This window comes from Neomonachus schauinslandi, chromosome X (assembly GCF_002201575.2).
Source record: "Neomonachus schauinslandi chromosome X, ASM220157v2, whole genome shotgun sequence".
In the NCBI taxonomy this organism is placed as follows: domain Eukaryota; kingdom Metazoa; phylum Chordata; class Mammalia; order Carnivora; family Phocidae; genus Neomonachus; species Neomonachus schauinslandi.
In genome coordinates, this window is record NC_058419.1 from 29,595,665 (window position 1) to 29,613,449 (window position 17,785).

At 45.4% G+C, this 17,785-nt stretch overlaps 1 protein-coding gene across 3 annotated transcripts in view; it reads left to right on the forward strand.

The window, feature by feature from the left end:
* TMEM255A (transmembrane protein 255A) overlaps positions 1-17,785 on the forward strand; it is a 48,793-nt gene that overhangs the window by 8,525 nt on the left and 22,483 nt on the right. For all 3 annotated transcript variants that reach the window (XM_021686114.1, XM_021686123.1, XM_021686134.1), the window contains exons 2-4: positions 1,189-1,331; positions 10,986-11,048; positions 12,841-12,930. In XM_021686114.1, coding sequence (XP_021541789.1) covers positions 1,189-1,331; positions 10,986-11,048; positions 12,841-12,930 — 296 coding nt within the window. The remainder of the gene's footprint in view (positions 1-1,188; positions 1,332-10,985; positions 11,049-12,840; positions 12,931-17,785) is intronic.

Genomic DNA, 17,785 nt, shown 5'->3' on the forward strand with positions numbered 1-17,785 from the left:
CTCTCCCCTCCCTCCCAGTGGTGCAGCCTGGGCGGCTTCAAAGGCAGCTGCTGCCTGAGGCTGCAGTGAGGCCTCTCAGAACGATGGGGTCCTGGGAGCAGATTCTAGTGGCCTCTTTAGGCCCATAAATGCCACTCAAGCCGCCTGGGTGGGCGACCCCATCATAAGGCTCCCCCGCCGCTTCATCCTTCTCACTAGCGAACTGGACTCTCCCGCCAGGCCCCCCGTTTGCTTCTGTTTTCAGAACTCCAAAGAGGGGGGGACTCATGCCTGGTTTTTCCTGCTGAGAGCCCCTTCCCGGGCCGGAGAAATGCGGGCAGAGTGTGGAGCGGTGCTCGATTCCTTTAAAAAACATTAAATTCAAAAGCGAGCCTAGATACCATTTTTCTATCTGACTTAATAAGCCTGTTTTCGAAAAAAATATTGGTTCGCACTATCATGTCTGATAAGCACTGAGTAGGAGAACGGGTTTCTTGTCATTTATATTTATGTCACCCTCACATAAGCCTAAATGTGTACAAGTTATAATCTTCCCCATCTGCCTCCCCCGATACATATCTTTGTGGACTAATGGCCTCCAAACACTTACTTTATTACACACATTTGCTATGTGACAGATCTTGCCAACACACCATTTTAAAGTTTATACATGAGGTGGCAAATGTCAGAAATAAATGAAAAAAAAAATCCCAGTACCTGGCTTGGTTGTGATATTTACACGGAAAATGAAATTTCCTATCTCCAGCTCATGAAAAAACCTTTCTCGGTAGCATATTGGCTTTAAAATATTTTCATTTAATACCTCCACACACACACTTCCCATTTATCATATGCCTTATAATTTGGCCTAAAAAAACACTCTACTAAGTGGGTATGACACATCTTTTATAGAATGCTGAAAGCACAAAAATTTGTTTTTGTTTCGTTTTTATGTAACTGGTAAGATTTCTTCTGTTGTTCATTTTCCAACTGGAAATATGGATTTTTTAATTGTAAATGCGGCACCTGATGACGGCAAAAAACCAAAACAAAACTGAAGCCCCATCCTTTCCCCGTAATTCCACTCCACAGAGGTAACCCCGGTGACCAGCTGGAGTGGGAAAGGAAGGCCTTCCTAATGATTTTTCCTTTAAGTCCATTCCTTCTCTGGCCGAAATGAGTAATTTCAGTTTCTCTCTGTGCTTTCAGGAGCCTTCAATCGAAGGAAACGAAACTCCATCTATGTCACCGTGACTTTGCTCATTGTGTCGGTGTTAATTCTCACGGTGGGCCTTGCTGCCACCACCAGGACCCAGAATGTGACCGTCGGAGGTTATTACCCGGGAGTTATCGTAAGTATAAAAGGCATGGGTAGGTCTCGGTGGCTGTCTGCCTACCGTCTTTCGGGTTCTACTCTGATGGTTTTCAATTCTGCTCGAGTTTCTAGTGTTTGCTCAGTTTTCCTCCTCGATGTTTCCCTGTATGTGTTGAGAGGGGCAACTCTGGGCCCATTAAGAAGAGTACTGGACTGAGAATCAGAAGAATCTGAGCTCTGTCCCTGATTAGCCTTGTCACCTCATTCTTTAGGACCTTGGTTTTCTGGTCTAGGAGATGTTACTAAGTAGCAGTGTTAACCTTAGGCTAAGGTCCTTTTCTCTCGAGGCATCTGCTCTCCTATATATGATAGGGGTCACCTGATCTTCCCGGAAACCTGAGGACAGCTTGAAGCTCTATGACCGACAGCACTGATCTCCAAAGTAATCCTGCACTCCTATCAGGAAAGATATGTGGAATATTTACTTCTAGAATATGTGTATTTATTCATTTATAAGTTTTATGCATGTTCATAAAACATACAAAAATGGAAATTCAAAGATTAGATTAAAAACAATAATTTTTAATACCTTCATACTAACACTAAAATTTCAAAGAATGATATACACTTCACATGAAGTCTGTCATGAAAGGTAATGGCTATAAATCCTTATTTGAAATAGCCCACTAGATAATTTTGAATGATTTGGGCCGACTTATCAGATATGATTAGATTATCATTGGCATCATTTAAAGATCTTTTTTTTAATTTGAGTATAGTTGACACACCGTATTACGTTACTTTCAGGTGTACAACATAGTGATTCAACATGTCTAGACATTATGCTGTGTTCACCCCAAGCGTAGCTGTCATCTGTCCCCATACAAGGTGGCATCATTGTTTTTTAATGTCGATCCCACAACCTTGCCGACAAAAAACTCATCTCTGAGAGTTTTTTGAGAGAGAAGTGTCAACTCCGCCATTTTCTTGTGGCTCGCTTCTTCTGCTTACATCATTAGGGTCATCTTCAATTTGTGGTCTCCAAAGCCCTTGTCCATTTTGTAGGGACTGGCTTAGTTAAAACTAGATCACACAATCCGGGCACACATTCAATGCCCCACCATCAACATTAACCGGTTGCTGCTTGGATCTTGCCTTTCTCCCCAACAAAGACAGCCCACCTTGTCATCTCACACCGGGGGAGGGCACCAGTGACAGTCTGTTTATTGAATATGTGCAATGCTTAATTTCTTTCTTACTATTTTAGATAAACAATAAATAGGAAACAAGAGTTGGGATAGTTTCTTCCATAGATCAGTGGATTGCTTTAGCCATCCATCCCCAGGGTGCATGCAATCCACTCTGGAAACCACTGAACTCTTGACATACAAAACCTCATTTTATATCAAATCGTCGTGTTGTATACTTTAAACACATACACTTTTATTTGCCATTTATACCTCAATAAATCTGGGGGGAAAAAAGAGAAGAAAAACAAAAAAACAAATATGAACCTCGTTCGGATCTAAACACACTGCTCTTGAACCCAAAAGCCTAACTCTAGAGGTTGGATCATATTTTGCTCTCAATCATATGACTTCCCAATTATAATTTGTAATTAATTGTAGAGAGCAGGAAGGAAGTTTAGGACGATTTTTTTTTTTTTAAGTACAGCAAAGAGGTCAGATGTATTTATGTTGTTGGTTTTTTTCTTTTTTCTTTTCCCTTTTTATTTATTTATTTATTTATTTATTTATTTATTTATTTATTTATTTATTTGGAGAGGTGGGGTTGGAAAGAGAAGTCAAGGGAGAGGAAAGGATTAAAGATGGATGCCTTTGACAAGCCCGTGCTGTGAGTGACCAAGCCTGACGGGGGTTGCCTAGGCCACGGGTTCCACAGTGAGCCTCCTCAATAGCCCTGGCTGGCCAGACTCATGCTGCACCTCCCACCTCCCGGGAGCTGAAGGCTGCCCAGGAAGTTCCTTCCCGGCTCTGGGGCTCTGGGGCGGGCAGGGCTCCCTCCAGCCAACGGCAGGTGTCCCACAGACACCGTTCGGTGCCCTCTGTTAAACATGTGATGTGAGAACTCACCCAGTCCACTTCCTGTGGTGAGGCAAGAAAACCATTTGTCAGCGGAATTGGGTTTTATTTTTAAACACAAGCAAGGGGGGTTGGTGGTGAGGAGAAAAGGGGAGGTAAGATTGCACTTTGGTGGCTTGGAAAGGCGATTTATAAGGTCTGTATGACTTTGCGTGCTTCAGGTAGCTGCATTTCGTAAAATATTTCTGACGGATGAGCAAATGCTCAAGCCAAGATTCAGAGTCTCCATGGGTGAGGATAAGGTATTTTCCATGTCGTTTAAGAATAGAGCTCCTCTTATTGTAGAATGATGACTATGAGCCTTCTCCATAGAATATGGGCCCGTGGGTGGCTAGGTTGGAATACATTAACAAAGGAAGAAGGGCTTGTGATTGTTGTTATTCGGGTACCTGATGTTCAGCTAGCCAGGAAGTTGAAGCAGTGGGGGCGTGTGTCTGTGTTTGCGTTTCACTAAAAGCTAATATGGAAATGTTAAGAGGAGAACCATCCCTAAAGGACAGTGTGCCCCATGGTTTAACCTTTAAAAATGTGCTCTTGGAGTTCCTGTAGATTGTTTCTTTAAAAAGGGGTTTTAATTATCAAAAGTGAATGGGGAAGATTGCAGACTGAAAAGCGGAAAAATACATTTGGGTTTAGAGGTCAGATCGCGGTGTAACAAATACAGTGACCCAGGCCTGAGAAATCCAGATTTATTCGGGAATGGGGTGCTTTCGCTAATCGAATCGTTTAGTTATTAGAGAGGTAGATGCTATATAAATTCTAAGCCAATGGTTTCCCCGCCTTGATGTGCATAAGAATGACCTGGTAAAGGTGGCGGTAAATGGGGGGGGGGGTGAAGGGGGAGGATGCAGACCTCAGCTCCCTACCCCCCAAAGATTCTGATCCAGCAGGTTCAGGTAGGGCCCGGGAACCTGAATTTCCTTTTGATTGAAAAAGCAATACACATTGAATCTGCATTTTAATAAATACCCCCAGGAGAACCTAATTCAAGTCAACCAGCAACCACCTGGAGAACTAAAACCCAAGAAATAAAATATGCTCAGAGATAAAACCAGCATGAACATAGTGGGGCATTTTAAGACTCCACACTGGCAGATTGGTCACTTTGAATATAAAGGATCCTTGTATAGAAATGTGAAAAATTTCAGGCTACTTGGAGCTCTGCTGTTTTGGAGTTAACTGCAAAAAAACCCAGAATCATCCTAAACTTCCTTTCTGCTCTCTCCAATTAATTTGCTAATTAAATATGTTAACAGTATGTGAGAATTTAAAATTTCAAAACAGACAAATTAGGGAGCAGTTATTAGATTAAAAGAAGAATTACCATACATACAACCCATTTAAATATTGAGATCTCAGGCATTTTAAAATATAATTATATTTGCACAGCTCAAACTCATGTGAAACTTTTCTGGGGCATATTTATTTTGCCAAGCGAGATGCCCTTGTACAGTGAGGTGCATTATAATCGAGCATAAGCTACTCTCTCTGAGCTAGAATGTGGTACCAACATCCTAAGACACACGTACACACGTGCATCTTTAAAGACGTGCTAATCTGTACAAGCTGAACTTCGCAACTTTTTAAAAATGAAAACCGATAAAGAAAGACAAACTGGCTTAGGATTTTTACTGTCCTCGAGTGTTCGAGGCGTATTCCATTCCAGAAGAGTTTTCGGTGAAGTTTCTGCACCGGAGACCTAAAAAAACAAGAGGCTCCGTTGTTGTTGTATAAAGCTGAAAAAGGCAGGAGGGAGAGCCTGCTGCTTCTCTGTAACACTTTAACCTTAGATCCAGGAGAATGAGGCCTTTAAATGTGTTTCCCCAGCAACCCACAAGATGGGGTTGGCCACCTGATCAGCGTGGAAATCCTTTCATTCTTGCACCCTCTCCCCAGCTGTTGTACTGCTAAGCCCATACCAGCCTGGGTTTCCTTTCAGGAAAAAAAATAAATAAAAATAAGAGTTTCAGCTCTGTTTCCAAGGTGTGACTGTGTGTGTGAGTTCATTGAAAATTTATATCAGAGTTACCGTGGGATAGTAGGAGACTGAGACAACGGGGATCGTCCGAGGCAATAGCCCAGAAACTTTCTTTAGGCAAGTGTGGCTTCAGCTTCACATGTGAAGACTCTTGATAAATCCAACAAAGTTTAGATTAAAGAATCGACTGCTAAGGAAACATACGGGGTTCTGGATAGTGGGATTTTCTGTTTTATTGTGAATTAGGCAGAAATTTTGTCCACCTCTTGTTGAAAATATTTCTAAAATATAAGCTCATTCTAAAATAATGTTCCTACCTTAGGAAGTACATTTCAAAGATGAGACTCAAATCCGGATTTGCTAAATCAGACATCTAATGCCAGAAAGTTCTAACTTTCATTGGCTCCCTGTTGCCTCCTTAGCTTTGTCATTCAGGGCTCACTGAAGATGCCCCTGGCCTGGTCTCCCATTCCCCCTCTTTTTCCAAAATTGTCAGTTCCTGCCCTGAACACAATTTGGGTTTTCCTGCCTTGCTGCTATGATTTTTCATTGTTCACCCTGGTCTGGAATGTCCTCCTTGCACTCTCTCTCTCTGTTGACCCAAATGCTCTGTTCTATCCCAACTTAAAGACGTGGCTGGCGGCGCCTGGGTGGCTCAGTCGTTAAGCGTCTGCCTTCGGCTCAGGTCATGATCCCAGGGTCCTGGGATCGAGCCCCACATCGGGCTCCTTGCTCAGTGGGGAGTCTGCTTCTTCCTCTCCCTCTGCCTGCCGCTCTGCCTACCTGTGCTCTCTCTCTCTCTCTGTCAAATAAATAAATAAAATCTTAAAAAAAAAAAAAAAAAGACATGGCTGGGACGTTTTTCAACTGCAGGGGTCCGCAGTGGTGTCTACCATCTTTGAACTCCCTACCATAGATTTCTCCTACTCATGGTTCCAGAAAATACTTAACATCCTCCTTTACGGCATCTGTTGGGCCATATTCTTTGACTTTGTTTATACAGGCCCACCATCCCTTATCTGAATCCTTGGGTCAGATGTGTTTGAGAATTTAGACTTCTTTTTTTTTATTTTAGAAAGATAATACAGTGCATATGTTACCTTATCTAACATCCCAGTGGGGTCTTGAGGAAAACCCCATAATCAGCTCCTTCATATCTCTCTAATAAACTGTGAATTTTATACTAAGTGGATAAAGATTATAAAATAATCTCACATCAGTTCAAGGTTTTACCACCAAGTTAGTTACAAAAAAAACCCAAAAAAACCCTTTTGGTTTTAACAGCTTTGTGGATTTCAGGATTATGGGAAGGAATTGTGGACCAGTTTCCCTAATTATAGCTTCTTGAGGCTGAGTCTCATTGGTCGTAGTCTCATTGGTCATGGTATCATATCCACCCCCCCCCCCCACTTCTGGTCTCCAAATCACAGATCTAGCACAGTCCCTGCTGCAGAGTCGATGTCCAATTAACATGTATTGAATGACTAATCCTTCTGAGCATCAGTGCTGGGTGTCTGCAGCAGTGAATGGGAATCAGCATAAGTTACAGAGCCCAGTCCAAAAAGAGCCCTTAAATCTGACTTTGATTTCCAGTGATTTGACTTTTTCTTCAACGAGTGGAGGGCAGCCAAAACAAAGCAAGTTGGTTATTTATTCAGGTAATGGGGAATCAAGATGGAGGTCCAAAGGTCTGCACTTCCCATGATTCCATGCAGTTCTCGAGGGGTGACCATAGAGCTTACCTTTCTGAGGCCTCAGGAGAGTAAACAGTTGATTAGAAGCAACTGCCCGCTTTCAGGAAATTCTGTTGATTTGTCCTTTTTTATTTTCAACCCCTCAGTTCTTCCTCAAATAGGACTTTTCACTCCATCCTTGCAGGGAACTTCTTTCCTGGAGAGGGAGGGACAGTGACAAAGGTCACTATTCTACAGCACAGTGTGGCTGAAAGAGCATCAGCTGTAGGTCAGGGGACCTGTGGGCTAGTCCTGGCCCTGTCATTAACTTGCTATATCCGGGGATAAGTCCATACAGTTCTCTAGGCCACCATTTTCCTGTCTATCCAATGGGAATGGTATCAGCTCCATTAAACTCCATAGCGTTACTGTGACCAAAATGGAGAGCACATGCTTCTTTAAATTCAAATGCTTTTCAAAAGTACGGTAGTTTCAGCAACGCTGGTGAGTTCATCAACCTATCATCCAGGTGAGTGAATTCTTCCAGCCATGACTCAAAAGATACTAGTTCCCTGCCTGGCGAACTCTACCTATCTTTGACCCCATATTTAAATATCTCCTCCTCTGTGAAATCTTAGAACTACCACTTACTTATCATCCTACCTTATGCAAGTCACACCACATGCTTTATTTTTTTAATTTTATTTATTGGAGAGAGACAGAGACAGAGATAGCGAGAGAGAGCAGGAGCAGAGGGAGAGGGAGAAGCAGGTTCCCCGCTGAGCAGGGAGCCCGATGCGGGGCTCGATCCCAGGACTCCGGGATCATGACCTGAGCCGAAGGCAGACGCTTAACCGACTGAGCCACCCACCCAGGTGCCCCCCACACACTTTATTTAAAAAAAATTTTTTTTATTTGAGTATAGCTGACACACGATGCTACCTTAGCTTCAGGTGGACGACATGCCGATTCCTCCTCTGTATACATTATGCCGTGCTCCCACCCGTCAGCATACGACGCGATTACAATTCTGTTGTCTATATTCCCCATGCTGTGCCTTTTCTTCCCATGACTTCTTCATTCCATAACTGGAAGCCTGTATCTCCACGCCCCTTCGCCCATTTTGCTCACCCCCCCACCCCCCTCCTCTCTGGCAACCATCAGTTTGTGCTCTGTATTTATAGGTCTGATCGTGCTTTTTGTTTGTTTGTTCATTCATTTGTTTAGTTTTTTCAGATTTTACATATAAGTGAAATCATACGGTATTTGTCTTTCTCAGTCTGACTTACTTCACTTAGCATCATACCGTCTAGGTCCATATGTGTTGCCACAAGTGGGAAGAGCTCATCCTTTTATGGCTGAGTAATATTCCATTGCATATATATACACCACATCTCCCTTATCTCTTCGTCTATCAGTGGACACCTAGGTTGCTTCCATATCTTGGCTATTATAAATCATGCTGCAATAAATGTAGGGGTGCATAGATCTTTGTGAATTAGTGTTTTCGTTTTTGGGGGGTAAATACCCAGTAGAAGTCACACTACACACTTTATTTCATTCCATATTCACAGCAGCCCTGTGTGGTAGTTACCATTGTGATGCCCATTGTATAGATGGGGAAACTGACGCACAGAGTGGGTAAGGGCCTCGCCCAAGGTCACACAGTTTACAGGTAGCAGGGCCAGGGATGTAGTACAAAATGAATTATTCTCTTCTCCTGTAGCACTATGTTTACCCTTTCCTGTGGTCCTTAACCCACAGTCTGTCTCTCCTTCACTGGACTATGAACTGCTGGAGAGCAGAGGTCATGTCTTATTATCTGACACAAGCACTTAGTGAATATTAGAAAACCGAATGCATCAGAGTGGATTCAAATGGAATAGAAAGAAAGGGAGGGAACTGGATGAAGTAACTGGCTAACCTGGGACTTCTAGTCCCGAGTGCCTTGTCTTTCCAGTCCATTCCACGAGGCTTCAGCCCACCTCTTCTGGCCACTATCATCAGGGAGTTATTTGAGAGCGCCAGGAACGACGAGTGTTTTCGTTTCCCGTCTGAAGGCCAAGACTGCTGTTGGGGTTCAGGCGACATTAAGTGACTATCTGTGGAAACTGATCAACTGCTCAGTCAGAGGACTTACGTTCCATGTAAGAAGCTGCCTCCGACTTTCTCTCAATCTCCCCGAGTGGTCCAGAATGCCATAAGCACAGACTATTCATGGAATTCTTCCTGAAAAATAAAAGCTATGGAATACATTGGAGGCGGGGGAAAGAGAAAACATGAAGGTCTCTTATGAAATCGAGCAAACAATGAGAGGACTTTCCAGCTCAAATTAGTTAGAGCTGCTCAAAAGTTAAATGTCTTCAAAAATAGAAATAACCACGGGAACAATATTTACTGAGTACTTACTGTGTGCCAGGCACTGTGCTAAGTTCTTTGAACGTACCATCCTGGTCTGTGCTTGCAAAAGCCCCACGAGATAGCCACCAGAGTCCCCATTTCCCAGATCAGGAAACTGAGGTTGAGAGAGGCCAATCCGTCTGTTCAAGATCCCACAGACAACGGCGGAAGAGCTGGGGTAGGAAGCCAGGCTGGTGTGAGTACCAGGTTTTAATCAGTATACCTTATGACAACACATTTCAATTACATTTAAAATAAGAGCAGGCGGGAGACGGGCAGAGTTTAACTGTTGAGTGAGGATGTTTTCAGTGGCGTCTTGGGTGGTGCGGGATATAACCCTTGTGCACGTCGGCTTCTATTTCCCCAGAGGGGTTGCTGGCTGAGTGGCCCTGCAGAATGAGTCCCTGGAAATCTGTATTCATTCCTTCCCTTCAAGCCCCCTTCTCGCCCTTTCATTCTTGGGTTTCTGAGACCAGCACTCAGTGCCCCTATGCTGCCCCCCCTCACTTCTGCCCGGCCCTCGGGTCCATTAGATTTCCAAGTTCAGCTGTAAGGCTTGGGGGCCTCAGGTGGAAATAGATGCCCCGTTAGCCAAGGTAAGGCTGCAGAGGGCAACCCGGACCATTAGTGAGGCTAAGGAGATCTGTAACTACATCACCGAGCTTGTGTTAAGATTTATTGGTCCGTGCTCACCACTTTTTACTTATTGCATTTTTATCCCCACCGACAGCCATCGGTTAGTGATCGTGTGCGGCTGAGCCTGGCCGACTCCGTCCACTAATGGCAAAAGTGAGAGGAAATGCGACCTGCTACAGCGAGCCATCATCCCAGCCACTTAGACAGGGAGATTGTTTTTTCAGGGCTTTACACGGCCATTTCTGTTCACCCTCTAATGAATGCTTTCTGTCCATAAATGAAGCAGAGATGGAAGAAGAGGTGACTAAGTGCTAACGTAAATTGCAGTGGGTCAGCCACAAATACAGGCTTTCAAAAATAGGGTTTGGTTTTGTTTTTTGTTTTTTGTTTTTTAAGTCTAGGTTAAGGTACTTGCTGATCTCTAAAGTACTTCCTGGGTTTGATTAGTGTGCCAGATGCATCAAAAATTGCTATTTCAAATCTTTACTTTGTAATCCATGCATCAGAGTAGACGGTCTCCTTTCAAAAAAAAAAAAGATAAAGATAAAGATCAGACTATAACGCGTGCTTTTCACCGTTGTATGTCTCGTACTGACTCACCAGTCACGCGCTGGGTAATAGATATTGACACTGAAATAGGCAGGCTCTGAAAAGCTCTGGTTGACCTTTACTTTGAATTTTTGGGCACATGAGTTTCTTTTTAGGTCTGATTCATTTCGACAAGGCAAAATTGACAAATGGTGGGAGAAATACTTTTATTGAACACGTCGTATCTACGTAACAGCCGCATGTGTCATATCAGGCCTTTTTCGTTGTCCTGAATCATATCCAGGAGCGGGATATGATTGCGTGGGCAGGCTGATCACCTTCTCACACGCTATGTTTGCCATATTGCTTTGCAGCTCGGCTTTGGATCCTTCCTTGGAATCATCGGATCAAACCTTGTTGAGAACAAACGGCAGATGGTAAGTTTTCATCGCTATAGAATCGTACTCTTCCTCTGAAAAAGCTCAATATTTATACGGATAAGTAACACACTTTTTAAGGTTGCCCAGGTCGGGCCCCAAAAGCAAATGCCCCTTTGCCTTTTCTCCTCAGCCTCCAGGGAACTTATTCTAAAGTGACCCCGTGGTATGGGACTTGTTCCTGTCTTGCCTGACCCTCCCTCAGTGCCCTAGTTAGTCTCCTTAAGTCAAAGAGATAGAATATTCTGGGTCTTGCCCTTTGCTTTCCTCCTCCCTCTCTGATGCATAACCTTTGGGGAAAGTTTTGCAGAGGGTTCCTGCCTTTTAGGATATTACACTTGTAAATCAAGATGCCCTGGGGGGTGGTCAGATGGTGGACTGATTAGACTTACCCAGTACAAGCCTCTGTGGTATCTAGACCTTGATAATGGGGTCTATTTAACAGCAAGTTTAATCAGATAAGGTAATAGCTCCAGGGACAGAGAACTCTAACCATCCATTCTCCCCCAGCAATGTGGGAGATTCCCTCAGGGGAGCACTCAGCGCTCTCTTCTTCCATTTCACCAGGACTCCCCGCCTCCCCCCGCCAGTCGTGTTTGCACTCTGGGCTTACATTATTCAAAATAATGGGGGAGTTTTAATTGTAGAGCTGATCATCGCATAGCTAATAATGCCAATTTCACGACAGCGTTCATCCATTATTTACTAATTCTCTGTAGTGCTGTGAAGTGAGATTGATGGAGAGAGGCTTCTGAACAACTCCTGAAGGAGAGAAGTATTTCCTCCTAGCCTGCTGAGGAGAGAGAACCTTAGGGTAGCCTTGACTTTGATTTGGTTTTGCCCTGGAGAGCAGTTTAATGCCGTGCTATTTCCCCCTGTTTACCTCCAAACACCTCAAGGAAGAAAAAGACTGATTCCGTCTCCTTCTGAGGGTCGACCCCGGGCAGATGGTGGGTTTAGGCGGCCCCCGCCCCCCACCCCCTGCCCCTGGAAGCACCTTCCTCCACATCGGCTTGTAGTATCTCCCTTGTAACGGAAGCCAGATTATTAGGAAAATCTTGTTATCTAACATGATCAGAGTATAGGGCAGTCTGGTGCAAGCAAACATTTTTCTTAAAAATTTTTGTACGTACTACACAGAGTTGATCGGTTCCAGAGACTTCCACCCTTGTGAGAGGTCTTTGATATCTAAATCTTAATAAGTTGAATGTTCCTTCTTCAACCATGCAGAAGGCCAGGTGGGGTTGTGTGGGGCCTCAGAATCGTCCCTGTCTTCATCACTGCCCATGGCGAGGGGTTGAGAAGAACACTGGACCGGGAGCTGGTGGGCACCGGGCTCTTCTGTAGACTGGATGGGGACCCTGGGCGCACCCACTACCCCTCTTTGAGCCTCCGGCCCCACAATAAATAAAACGGGTGGACTACACGATGTCCAATGTCCAACATATTTCGGAGTCTGAGGATGGAGGAGCCACAAAAATTCCTCCACAGGGATAGGATATTCCTCCACAGACAGCATGCTCGGTATCAGCAAAATCTCCTCTTGATCGGGTGTCCACAGACTCACGGGGTGAATTTCTTAGCTTGCCCTGAAAATGTAAAAAATGCCTTCGGCGGCCCCTACCCCTCATCTCACTCATCCTGCATGACTGATGAAAAGCACCCCCATGGGGCGGCAGGCCAGAGTTGGGCTTTGGCTGGCATTCTCTTGGGGATCCTCTAGTCTCCAGGAACAGCAAGAGTGGAAGGCTAACAGACACTTGTGTTTTGTTCCCCCACCCCACCCCCGCAGCTGGTGGCTTCTATCGTCTTCATCAGCTTCGGTGTGATTGCGGCCTTTTGTTGTGCCATTGTGGATGGGGTCTTTGCTGCCAGACACATTGTGAGTACTTTCAGGCCCGGGTCAGAGGACGCGTGCCACAGAGCAAGGCTTCGTTGAGTGTGTGCGGCGGGATGTGTGTGCTAAGGGCTGTGACAGTACAGAGGAGGGGGAAACAGGATCCCTGTGTCAGGTTGCTGAGCATCAAGATGAGGACACCGCTGGACCCCCGGTCATCTAGAGAACCGGGGCTAAGCTGGGGGCATAAACTCTAAGTGCCGGAGCATTTCTCTTGGGCTCCAGTGGCGAGGAACAGGCTTCCCTGCATCAGCCTTTGACATGCGAGTGAGATTTGGAAAGGCAGAAGCAAGGGCACTGGGGCCAGGGGAAGGGCCTTGGAAGTGACACTGGGGACAAGGAGGGAGGGAGAAGCAGGAAGGCCTATGAGTTCTGAGGGCCTCGGAGGTTTCAACAGTGACAGGAACAGACCATGAGGACAGAGTCACCTCTTCTCAGATTCCTGAACTTTGCTGTCCCTACAACGGGGGTTGGCGTTTAGTGATGTGATTGGGGTCCAGAAAAAACCCCAGTGCTAGAAGCTTCCACTCAGAGCCCAGTCCTGGCGTTTAGGGGCCAAATCCTCAAAGCTGCCCCTTGAGGAAAGCCATTTGACTCCTGAAGCCCAAACTTGGGCTCTTCTCTGAGGAAGCCTGGGCTTCAGGGCATTCCCATGTGGCTCTCCACAGGAGCCCTCGCCCCTCTTTTAGTACTTTCCATTCCACACTATTCCAGACAGTGCCTATGACCCATAGCACTTTCAGGGTTTCATAAAAATATTATCCTTTCTTTTCAAATCAGTAGACAAGCGATGAGCTTTTAGGTCAAGGAGAAGTTTTCGCATATAAATATATTTGTCTTTATAACAATGCTGTCATTCGATATAATTAAAATAAAGAAAACATAATTTTCAATATCTTTTAATGGAGAGAGGGGCCCACAAAAGCAAAAGTGCCTAGGTCCCAGGGAGGTCATAACATAGCCCTGATCAGGCCCAAAACCAAAATCAAAAGCGAGCCACCACAGCTTACCGGGTCCTCACAACAGACACAAATACTCCTTTTATTCCTACTGAATCAGCATGGAAAATGAAAGCATCTCAGGAGTTAGTTGGAAATGTTTTGTTTTCCAAAACAGCCAATTGAGGGCAAAATTGTATTATCAGAATCTTCTGTGGATCGATGACATTGGCAAATAGTGCAGGTCATCCTGAGGCATGAGTATGGTTGGATCTGGGGAAGGATGATCTGTGACATTGTTATCTCAATTCCCGCTTGCTCTTGGACCCCCCTCTCCGGCGTAAGAGTCAGTCCTTCGTTTGCCAAGATTAGAGGAACTCATGCGGTCAGTGCTGCCCCACAAGCAGTCTCTGAACTGGTGTCTCAGGAGATAATTTCTGGGCAGGGGGCAGAGTCAGGGGTGGGAGAGAGAGGCTCTTGGCCCAATTTTCTTTTCAGTGCCAAGAATTTAAAGGTAGGCCCGGATATCAGACCCACCCTTTTGGATTTTAGCTGAGGGCAGCCATCTTCTTCATCTTTTCTTTCTTAAAAAGGCCGATGACACATTGGGAACTTGTGACATCCACAAGCCTACCACCCTCACATAGCAAGTCTTAGCATTTCTGCATATTACCCTCTGAGCACACACCTGTTTGTGTAGCTGGTTACAGCCAATCACAGCATGCGTGCTATTTTGTATTCAACAGGAGCCATCTTAATAACAATAATGCCTTGTTTTTGTGGAGCGCATTTAGCTTTTCAATGTGGCTTCCCATCTATTATCTCATTTGAGGCCCACAGCAATCCTGTGAGATATGTAGGGCAGGCATTATTATCCCCATTTGACAAGGAGTATTCACTCTGAGGCAGTCTCCATGGTAACAGAGGCCTAGTGGCCAAGAAGCCTGCAGTAGATTTTGATGGCATCATGAGCTAAAATGGCTTCCTCCTTTTCCCTCCTCCTCCCACTCTTGATGTGTATTTTTTTTAAACAGCTTTATTGAGATATAGTTCACATCCCATATAATTTGCCCATTTAAAGTGTACAGTTCAGCGGGTTTCAGTATCTTCGCTGTTACGGGCAAACCATCACCACATCAGTTTTAGAAGGTTTTCATCATCCCCCCCAAAGAAACCCCGTATTCGGGGCTTTCACCTCCCTATGCCCCATTCCCCTCAGCCCGAGGCAACCACAAGGCTACTGTTCCTTCTCTACAGATTTCTCTATATTAATTAACCTTTCATATTAATGGAATCATGTAATATTATGGTCTTTTGCGACCTGGCTTCTTTTTATGTAGTATGATATTCTCGGGGCTCATCCATGCTGTAGCTGCATTTCTTTTTATGGCCTGATATTATTCCATCATATGGATATACCACATTTTGTTTATCCATTCACCGGTGGACATTTAGGTCGTTTCCAGCTCGTGGCTTTTACCAGACAGTTTTCCAAAATAGCCACACCATTTTGCATTCCCGCCAGAAGTGTAGGTACGAGAGTTCTAATTCCTGTGCATCCTTGCCAACTCTTGGTATCTGACTTTTTAATTCTAGCCATCCTGGTGGGAATGACGTGGTACCTCGCTGTGGTTTTGATTTGCATTTCCTTGATCCTCCTCCCATGTTTTTTTGATCACTGGCCTCCATCAGAGGCAATGGGGAAAAATCCAGTTATATTTACTGGAAGTTTCCTCTAATGACCACCTACCTATCTCTGACTCCAGGCCCTCGGCACTTCCTACAGTTAGTGGCCTACAGTAGAGCATTTGATTCAGGGATTTGGGGTAAGGCTGGATGAAACTTTAAGAAAACCTTTCTGCTTACCCTGTACCTATCCTATGATATCTGCCAGTCCTCACTGATACCCAGAGAGTTTAGAGGAAGAAGGCTTTATTGATGTATGGTGATATCTATTGGCCAGTTTAATGAAAGGCACTTTTGCGCCCTAGCACCACTTGGGTGGGCTAAAGCCAGTCTTTTCTTTTCCTTTCTTTCTTTCCTTTTCTTTCTTTCTTTTTTTTTTTATAAATAATGTATTTTTTAAAAATTTTTACTTTTAAGTAATCTCTACACCCAACGTGGGGCTCGAACTCACAACCCCGAGGTCAAGAGTCACACACTCTACCCGCTGAGCCGGCCAAGGCACCCCTAAGCCCGCCTTTTCTGTTGTTGGAGTCTTTCAGCACCATCTTGCCCTGTCCTTTGACCTGGGGGCGTGTGTGCTTCCTCGCAAGCCCTACCCTTCTTACACACCCCTCTAAAGGTGTCTTGTTCCTTCTCTCGGTTGTTTCTTATTTCCTTCCCTTCCCCTCCCCCTAACACGGCCATTAGCCAGCTGGGAAAGTCGCTTTACCTTCTTGGGTCCCAGTTTCCTTCCCTTCAGTAACCTCCCTAAGGGAGCCTGGCACAGAGTAGCCTCTCACCATGAAGCAACTTTCATTTCCATCTCTCCACTCCGCAATTGGTAGCCCTTCAGATTAAAAAGGTTGCCGAGGCCGAGCTGAGTGACTTTTTCCTACCTCCCGACGGGGTCTCAATGCAGATTAGCCACCAAAGGCAGCGCATGGACAACCACCACGTGTGACCGGGTCTGTCTTCATTTAGTTGGTGGCTGAACGCTCTTTGCAGAACCGGGAGGTCAGGAGGGCTGTGACAGCACATCAAGCCTCCCCTTCCCCAAGATAATAAGGGCCTCTGCTCTTCCCCAAACACGGAAGATAAACCCTGCTGAGTACGAACACGAGCACCTTCATTCCTTCCCAGCCTGACTCCAGCCTAAGCCAACATTGAACAGACAGGACGTTTCACAGAAAAGCAGCTGATGGAAAGTCCTAGGTCCTCGATGGAGCTGCAGGCTGGGAGGCTGGAAGCCCTTGGGTGCCAGGAACAGGAGATGGCAAATCATGGGTGGGAAAAGCAGCCACCGGGGTTATTGAAAATGGTGAGAAAAGTGGGGGCAGGAGGGAGGGTGGTTTGGCCAAACCCCACAGGTCATTTTGCGTAAACTGCTTGTCCCATCCTAGCCTGCTTTTGGCCAAAGCCTCCTACCCCTTGGGGGATGTTTAGCATCACCCCAGAAGTGAACAGCATCCCCTGCCTGCAAGTTCCCGGGCAGCGCTGGATCGTGTCTGTCTGTTCTACCCCAACCCCCACGCCTGAGAGCTCCCTCACCAGGAAGCTGGCCAAGCCAGGAGGGTAAGTCAACTGTCCTTGAGCCCCATGTTAGTCTTCTGGGCTTTCGCAGTATTTTTGGAGGTCACGGTCTTTATCTAATCTGTGTAGTTGAGTGAAAATGGCTCATAGTTCAGCTGAGTTAAAATCTACAGCAGCCTCCGTAGCTGCTCATCCCCCTGGGGCTTGCTTCCTGAGCTCTTCCTTCTGGAAACACTGTGGCAGTGACAGCAGCGAGCATGTCAGCCAGCCTGAGTCCTGTCCTCAGGTGACAATGAGACCTCATCGTCGGAGCAGGGCTCCCTCCTTTTGGGAGTATGATGTTGCAAGAGTTCTGCATCTTGTTCCCTGGGGGCTCTTGGGAAGAAGATGAAGACTAGAAATAAAAGAAAACCAGAGAGGAAATTTCTAGGAACCGATTTCTCAATCAGTTTCCTAATTTGTCATTAACCAAGTGGCCCAGTGGAAAGCAGTTATGAGAACATTTGTATCTAATCCTCAGATTCTCGGGCCCATAGATGGGCAGCTTTCAGAAACTAACCCGACCCACTGCCTGCTCGTGTGTGTGTGTGTGTGTGTGTGTGTGTGTGTGTGTGTGTACGAGCATGCGCGCGCATTTTCAAATCTTTTATTACCAATCAGAGCGCTTGCTGCTTTGTTTTCCAAAACCCAAACTCTTTGGTTTGCTG